This window comes from Cucurbita moschata, unplaced genomic scaffold (genome assembly GCF_002738365.1).
Source record: "Cucurbita moschata cultivar Rifu unplaced genomic scaffold, Cmos_1.0 Cmo_Scf00031, whole genome shotgun sequence".
Lineage (NCBI taxonomy): Eukaryota > Viridiplantae > Streptophyta > Magnoliopsida > Cucurbitales > Cucurbitaceae > Cucurbita > Cucurbita moschata.
The window spans coordinates 462,812-471,189 of NW_019268547.1; the positions used below are offsets into that span (position 1 = coordinate 462,812).

Consider the following 8,378-nt stretch of genomic DNA (forward strand, 5'->3'; position numbering starts at 1 on the left):
TTTTTTTTTTTTTTTTTTTTTTTTTTTTTTTTTTTTTTTTTTTTTTTTTTTTTTTTTTTTGTTGTTGTTAATTTGTGGTTAAATTGGTTGGTTCTTTTCATAATTTGTTTTTTATTTTGTTACTTTGTTTAACAAACCAATAGAATTGCCCCATCCCAAAAAAATAATTTTAATTTTATAATATTTAATTCAAGCAAAAAAAAAAAAAGTAAGTAAAAAAAATAATAATTAGTTTAAGTTTAAGAATTAAATTGAACAGAATATATTGGACTGTTTTAATGAATGCTAGAGGGGGATGGTCAGTTTTTTTTTACTTATCAGCTGTGAATTGCGCCTGTAATTTTGCATATAAATAGTGCTCTTCTTTACATAATTATCACATCACAGGCGCAATTAATTCACATCTTTTCTCTCTGCTTTTTAAATTTCTCCACCAATGGCTAACCGGATCTCCGGTGGTGCAGAGGAAGTTTCCGCCGTCGTCGCCATAGAAGAGGAAGAAGTTGCGCCGTCTGGTTCCGATGTTCCGACTCCTCAAGAGAGGAAAATGTCGTGGCAAAATCTCCGGCGACACGACTCCTTGTATTTAGAGTCTCGTAAACTCCATGGTCGCGATCACTCCGATGCCGACGTCAGTCTCTTCTTTCCTCTCCTCTTTTCTTCTTTTTCAGTTCGATATATTAATAATAATTAAAATCAAATTGGCAGAAGAAGAAATGGAGTGTGATATTACAACTAGCATTCCTGAGCATCGGAGTAGTGTACGGAGACATCGGAACCTCGCCGCTCTACGTGTACGCCGGCATCTTTCCGGAGGGAATAAAGCACGAGGACGACGTTTTAGGAGCGATGTCTTTGATCTTCTACACCTTAACTCTCATTCCAGTCATCAAATACGTGTTCATCGTCCTCAGAGCCAACGACAACGGCGATGGTAAAAGCCTCATTCAATTCTTCTGTGATTCGGAATCGGAATCGGATTTTGATTTTGATTTTGATTTTTCAGGCGGAACCTTCGCACTGTACTCTCTGATTTGTCGGTACGCGAAATTAGGGCTGATTCCGAACGCAGAGATGGAGGATGGAGAGGTGTCCAATTACCAATTGAATTTGCCGAACCGAAGACAGAAGAGAGCTTCGAGGATTCAGTCGGCGCTGGAGAACAGCCATTTTGCGAAGGTCTCTCTTCTCTTTGCGACGATGCTCGGAACCGCCATGGTTATCGGCGACGGCGTCCTCACCCCTTGTATCTCAGGTCTCCCTTTCCCGCTTTTTTTTCCCTCTAAATTACAAATTAATTGCAATATTATTTTTAACATTTTATAAATTAAATAGATTAATTTTTAATTTTTTTACTTCAGTTTTATCTGCTGTGGGAGGGATCACGGAGGCAACCCCTGCAATGACAGAAGGTAAATTCACAGCCTTTATTTATTTATTTTTCAATTTCCAACAGATTTATAAACCACAAAATTAATATTGGAAAAGAGGGATATTTTTATTTTTATTTTATTTTCATAAACTTTAAATCAAATAAATCATTTGTATAAAATTAATGTTTTTTTTAAATAGAAATAATTATATATAAAAAAAACAACATATTTTCCTTTTTAAATGTAATATTTATAGGGTGGTGAGGAAAAGATAGAGAATGACACATATTCCATAATTTTATTTAAAATATTTTTTAGAAAAGTGTAAAAGGAAAAAGATTCCCTTTTATTTTAATACAATTCATTATTTATACCAATTATGTCTGATTTTACAATAAATTAGTTTTTTATTTCTTATTTTCAAAAGCTAAATTTGGTATTTCATAATTTCCTGGTCTTAATTTTTCATCCAGTGTAATGGTTATTTCAATTTTCAATTGATTCAACCGGGATAAAACTATTTAGAGTCATAAACCAAAAATGATGTTGCAGGAAGGATTGTTTGGGCATCTGTAGTCATCTTGGTGTTTCTATTCATGGCTCAAAGACTAGGAACGAACAAAGTTGGCTACACTTTTGCCCCAATCATCTTCATTTGGTTTGCTTTCATCGCTGCAATTGGTGTTTACAACTTCTTCAAATACGACCCAACTGTGATCAAGGCCTTAAATCCAGCCTACATTATTTATTATTTCCAAAGGAACAAAAAGGACGCTTGGATTTCTCTCGGCGGCGTTGTTCTTTGCATTACAGGTTCTTAAATCTTCTTATATTCTTCACCCTTACCCTTTTTCATCAACAACATACCTCACAATCTTTATAACTACACGACGAATACAGGGGCAGAAGCATTGTTCGCCGATGTCGGGCATTTCAGCATCCAATCGATCCAGCTGAGCATGTCCCTGGTGACCTACCCAGCTCTGATCTGCGCTTATGCAGGCCAATCCTCGTTTCTTCGCAAGCATAGTGATCTAGTTTCAAACACATTCTACAAGTCCACTCCTGGTATAAACATTCACAAAGTTCATATGATTTCATCTCAATAATTAACTCAACTATATCATCCTATGTGTATGATTGGCAGAAAGTTTGTATTGGCCAATGTTTGTGGTGGCAGTTTTAGCATCAATCATTGCAAGCCAAGCCATGATCTCAGGAACTTTCTCTATAATTCAGCAGTCACTTTCACTTGGATGCTTCCCAAGAGTTAAAGTGGTTCATACTTCTGCTAAACATGAAGGCCAAGTTTATGTTCCTGAGATCAATTACCTTCTCATGTTGGCTTGTGTTTGTATTACTTTGGTCTTCAAGAACACTACAAAGATTGGCAATGCATACGGTAACTTACCTGCTCTGCTCTGTCTTGCCCAACCCAACCCAACTCAACTCGACCAACACTGACTAAAGAATTTTGTTCTAAACAGGAATAGCAGTGGTGTTTGTGATGACACTCACGTCCTCCTTCCTAGTATTGATAATGGTAATGATATGGAAAACTCACATCCTGTTGGTAATCACTTACGTTGTCATAATTGGGAGCGTGGAATTGGTGTATCTGAGTTCAGTTCTTTACAAGTTCGACCAAGGAGGGTATCTCCCTCTGGCTTTTGCAGCTGTTTTGATGATAATAATGTATGTGTGGAATAGTGTGTTTAGAAAGAAGTACTTTTATGAGCTCAGCCACAAAATCTCTCCAGAAAAGTTCAATCAAATGGTGAGTACCACCAGCTTTAGAAGACTTCCTGGCATGGCATTTTTCTACACTGAGCTCGTTCAAGGCATCCCTCCCATCATCAAGCATTACGTCGAGCATGTCCCCGCTTTGCAGTCTGTGCTCGTCTTTGTCACCATTAAATCGCTTCCTGTCAGCAAGGTTCGGAGTTGATATTAGATATAGATATAGATGGTATGTTATATATGACAATGTTTGAGGTTTTATGTATGTTGTTGACTAGGTTCCAGCCGACGAACGTTTCCTCTTCCGACGAGTAGAGGCAAAGGAGATCGATGTGTTTCGTTGTGTAGTTCGATATGGATACACAGAAGTGCGCGCCGAACATGAACTGTTCGAGAAGATTTTACTCAAAAGATTGGAAGAGTTCGAAAGTGATCGACGGGCATTGTGTAACTGCGATGGGAGAGTTGAAGAAGTTGAAGAAGATGGAAATGAATTTGGAGGCGTTGCAGAAGCATGGAAGCAAGGAGTTGTTCATTTCATTGGGGAAACAGAGGTGGTTGCTAAACTGGGTGCTGGGTTTGGAGATAGGATTATGATAAACTATGCCTATAGCTTCTTGAGGAGAAATTTGAGGGAAACTGATCAAGTCTTTGAAATTCCTCACAAACGTATGCTTAAAGTGGGAATGACTTATGAACTTTAGACGACAACATCATAATTTGATATTTATGAACTTTAGACGACAACATCATAATTTGATATTTTTGTCCGAAGGCAGCTATATGTACATAAGATAAGCTCTTCAATGTTTTAATTAATGATACATAAAAACAATCCTCTTTTTAGCCTTAGGGTAACACAAAACTGTATATTTGTCTCGTTCCCGTCTTATTTACTTCAAGTTAGTTTTTTGAGTTCTAATTATTATTGAAAGAGTATTTATGTAACGACCCGAAACTTTCTACTTAATTTGAGGTTGCTACTGTATACGTACCATAAATATTGAATGCGGAAGACTTCATTTAAATTCCATAAAACATAACGTTTGTCTTAAAACACAACCATGAACTTATGTGTTTTGAAAACATCTTTAAAACGACACAACAAAAGACTAAATAAAATGAATAAGAGTTTAAGTTAAAAACATTCTATTCTAGCCTAAGTCTAAGAAAATAAATACCACTATCCTATTGTCATGGTCTCGAGTTGTGATGTCGTCGTCAGCCATACATGAATGTCTTGCCTTAACCTGTGTAGTAGCACATGACTTGAGTATTTAAAGAAATACTCAGTAAGTGACCCCACTATTGAGGTTAAATGCAACAATCATATGCAATAAGATGATGGGACCTATCTTTCATTCCGTTTTCCCTATGGTGCTGTCCTAACGGGTAATTTTGGACGTGTACCATATACTCTACACATAGCCCATACGTGTGAGTATGGGCTCACCAGCTAATTCGCACACCGCTGGACCACTTTCCTTATCCATAACATATTATAATATATACATAATATATAGGAAGCATATCGATCCATAGACAATTCACACATATCAATATATATGACATGTGCAGAACCACAGGGCACGTGTCAACATCAAATATAACCATGCCGATAGTAAGGTCACTTACCTGGTTAGCTTAAGTCGTTGTCACAAATATATCCTTAATAAAAGTTCGATTCTGTCCTTTGAAATCCAAGTCAACCTATGTGAGCCCATGACATCAGTTTCAAGTTTGAACTCTATAAAATTATTTCTCTCATTTACATTGGCCATCGTTAAATTCTGATATTTTCCTGTGAGACAAAATTGAATGGAGTTCCATGCCCTCTCATATTTCCTATGATGGAAGTCCACATCGATTAATTTAGGGAATGATAATGTTTTGTAAGTTAAAATGCTAACAAAAATCTAATCACATGCTAATATCGAACACAAAAATCTAATCACATGCTAATATTGAACACTTTATTCCAGGGGAGGTGTTGGATGATGGAAGTCCCACGTTGACTAATTTAAGAATGATCATGGTTTATAAGTTAAAATGCTAACAAAAATCAATCTGACATTTTTAAATCCAATTCAATTATTTGAACTCTACCGAATCCAAATAAATTTATAACCAACCCATAATTACATTAAGTTTTTTTTGGATCATCATAATTTTTTAATATCCAATTAGCTCACATTTAATTTTAAAATGAGATTAAAATAAAGGGAAAAAAAGTTGGGTAGCGAGCGCCAGTAGCCGATCTCCTCTTTTGTTTGTGAAGAAGAATGCTGAAAGCGAGTTTGGAGGTTTGATGAAGATATGGCTGAATCGAACTCCAAATCTATTCTTCTCTTCTGCGGCGACTACATGGAAGACTACGAGGTCATTTCCTCCTTCTTTTCTGCATTTGGAATTTCAGATTGCTACTAATGTCTGTCCTTCTTCTTCTCCCATCATTATTATTTATCGCAGAAATCCACTTGATTTCGGTTGTAGAAGATGGTCCCATTTCAAGCGCTAATCGCTTATGGAGTTTCAGTGGATGCTGTTTGTCCGGAGAAGAAGGTTACTCATATCTGTTGGACCGCCATTCATGAATCCTTGGGTCATCACGTGTGTTTTTCTCCTTGTTCCTTTTCGTAATTCAACTTTAATAGTTTGAACAATTTCTTGTATCTTACTTCTTCTTGCACTTCCCTGGATACTCAATTCATGTTTTGTTTCGTTTATTTTGAATTTGGTTAGCACTTTTGTTCCCTAACTTTGAGATATCTAGTTCGTTTTTAAACTTTAGGCTGTTATAATGGAGTACGTGAACCTTAGCACATAAGAATTTAGTTTAAGATTTAGTTACGAGGCAAAATATTGTTAAGATTTGAGGAATTTTTTTATTTCACAAATATAGATTGATAAATTGATTAGAAATTGCATGTGTTTGTAAACAAAGATATTGGCTGGCAATAAAAATTGTTACCTACTTAAGTTTAGATTAAACTGTGACAAACTAAAGTTAAAAGACTAAATGATTAAATGATTACCAACTAGACACTAAATCGTTATTTTAATGAAATTATAGAGTCAAAAGTGTTTTTAGCCTTCGATTATTGTTTGTTTTTGTTACAGACTTATTCATAATCTCATGTGCACAATTTTTCCCTGAATGCAACGTTTGATGACATCAATTGTGACAAATATGATGTGTTGGTGATCTCGGGATGACATCAATTGCATGTGTGTGCCATGGATAGTTGATTTTGGCAGCTGCAGGGCTGCTTAAAGGTTGGAAGTGTATTGATTGTTGCTGGTGCTTCTTGTATTGAGCTAGAAAGTTTGGAGGGATATCCTTGTTTCTATTAATTGTGGTCAGAAGAATACTGAAGGCAAGGTCTCTCATGGCTAATATTAGCCAGCTTACAGGATTACTGGAGGACTACGAGGTAACGGTTCCATTTCAATCCTTTCAAGCTCTTGGTTGCCATGTTGATGCAGTTTGTCCCAAGAAAAAGGCGGGTGATAGACATCCAACTGCTGTCCATGATTTTAGTTGATCAAACTTACCGTGAGAAGCCCGGACATAATTTTACATTAACTGTTGATTTTGAAAGCTTGAATCCATCAAGTTACGACATCCTTGTAATCCCTGGTGGTCGAGCACCTGAATACTTGGTCCTGAATGCTCGAGTTATTGCAATTGTCAAGGAGTTTATGGAAGCCAGGAAGGCAGTTGCTTCTATCTGCCGTGGATAGCAAATCTTATCTGCTGCTGGTGTTCTTTAGGTATTGATATGATCCTACTTGAGTTGTTTGAAAAATTCAAAATGTTGATTTCTTTTTACTTTGGAAATGAGAATGAAGTAACAGTCGCTCCATCTGGAACGTCATAATCTAATACGAACCAGTTACACTCGACATACTTGTTCGGATTTGAAAGTTATTATAAGATACAAAGGCGATATATTTTCAATATGTCTCTGTTAATAATAATAACATTATTGTTTCTTCCACTGTTTGTTTATTCCCAATGTTTCATACTTCTTTGATGTATAAGGGAGAAAATGCACTGCATACCCAATGATAGAAGGCAATACCATTCAGTTGGCGAGTGTCGTGCAGTTGGCGAGAAACCCGATCTATCATTCAAAGACAAAACACAGAAGGCGATACCATTTCAGTCGGAGGTTAGTGGAAGATGGCGATGTGTTTAGAGAAGATAGAGGGGGCAAGGAATCCGGCAAACATTTTGTGTTGATGTTGGAACATTGAGATTGTGCAAAGCCTGAAGTGGTATCATACAGATTGAGAATGAAATTTTTGTTTGACTGGATTAGCAAGTGGGAGATTGTTGGGGTTGACTGGATCTGTCTCTAATTGGGAGATTGTTGGGGTTGACTGGATCTGTCTCTAATTGGGAGATTGTTGGGGTTGACCGGATCAGTCTCCCATTGGGAGATTAGTGGAAGATGGTGATGTGTTTGGAGTAGATAAAGGGGGCAAGGAATTCAGCAAACATTTTAGGTTGATGTTGGAACATTGAGGTTGTGCAAAGCCTGAAGTGGTATCGTACAAATCGAGAATGAAATTCTTGGTTGACTGGATCAGTCTCTAATTGGGAGATTGTTGGGGTTTGATTGGATCAGTCTCCAAATAGGAGATGGTTGGGATATGGAGCCTGATGACTAGATCTAGAGATATATTTGGAAGATATTTCGCAAAGATCAGATATATTTGGAAGATATTTTGTAAAGATCTGATGTAGATACATGGTAGATATTTAGTAAAGATTTAATAGAGTTTAAATCTTTGGAATAGTAAATTGAAACTATATATATACCCCATCCCATTAGGGATTGGTCTCAAGATGTACTTCTATTCATTCACTATATTCTATCTTGTTGTACATACCTGAAATCATCCATAATAAAACCTTTAGTCAATATTTCTTAAATTCCTCCTTGAATGTTCTCTCTTCTGTTATTTATGTTCATCTTGATCGAGTGTGTGCGTTGTTGAGCGATCCTAACAATTGGTATTAGAGCTAACAATTGGTATTGATCCAAAAGCCTGTGATTTATATGGGTCACAACTTCACGTATTTATAAATGTGTATAATGAGGATTACATTTAACAAACCATGAAATCATAGATTTGGTAACAAACTGGAAATCATAGATTCTCTTTGATTCATGGTAACAAACAAGTAAATCAGTAGATTATCTTACTATGTACAGATATGATCTATTCTACGTTTAACACCCCCCCCCCCCCAAT

General features: G+C 36.4%; 1 protein-coding gene and 1 pseudogene across 1 annotated transcript; both read left to right on the forward strand.

Moving 5' to 3' along the window:
- The first annotated feature begins 338 nt into the window (after nt 1-338).
- On the forward strand, nt 339-3,891 carry LOC111464714 (potassium transporter 5-like). Its single transcript, XM_023108952.1, has 10 exons — nt 339-631; nt 709-934; nt 1,007-1,255; nt 1,362-1,412; nt 1,926-2,186; nt 2,274-2,441; nt 2,521-2,775; nt 2,861-3,309; nt 3,392-3,825; nt 3,862-3,891. The coding sequence occupies exons 1-9, from the start codon at nt 437-439 to the stop codon at nt 3,815-3,817; spliced, it is 2,280 nt and encodes a 759-aa protein (XP_022964720.1). The 5' UTR covers nt 339-436; the 3' UTR covers nt 3,818-3,825; nt 3,862-3,891.
- Nucleotides 3,892-5,400: 1,509 nt separating this feature from the next.
- On the forward strand, nt 5,401-7,449 carry LOC111464738 (annotated as a pseudogene).
- The last annotated feature ends 929 nt before the right edge of the window (nt 7,450-8,378 follow it).

What these genes read in the sequence shown, in the direction of transcription:
- LOC111464714 (XM_023108952.1), top strand. Translation starts at nt 437, where the DNA reads ATGGCTAACCGGATCTCCGGTGGTGCAGAGGAAGTTTCCGCCGTCGTC. An exon ending in AGCCAACGACAACGGCGATG is followed by an intron (nt 935 to 1,006) that starts GTAAAAGCCTCA and finishes TTGATTTTTCAG; the next exon opens with GCGGAACCTTCGCACTGTAC. An exon ending in AACCCCTGCAATGACAGAAG is followed by an intron (nt 1,413 to 1,925) that starts GTAAATTCACAG and finishes ATGATGTTGCAG; the next exon opens with GAAGGATTGTTTGGGCATCT.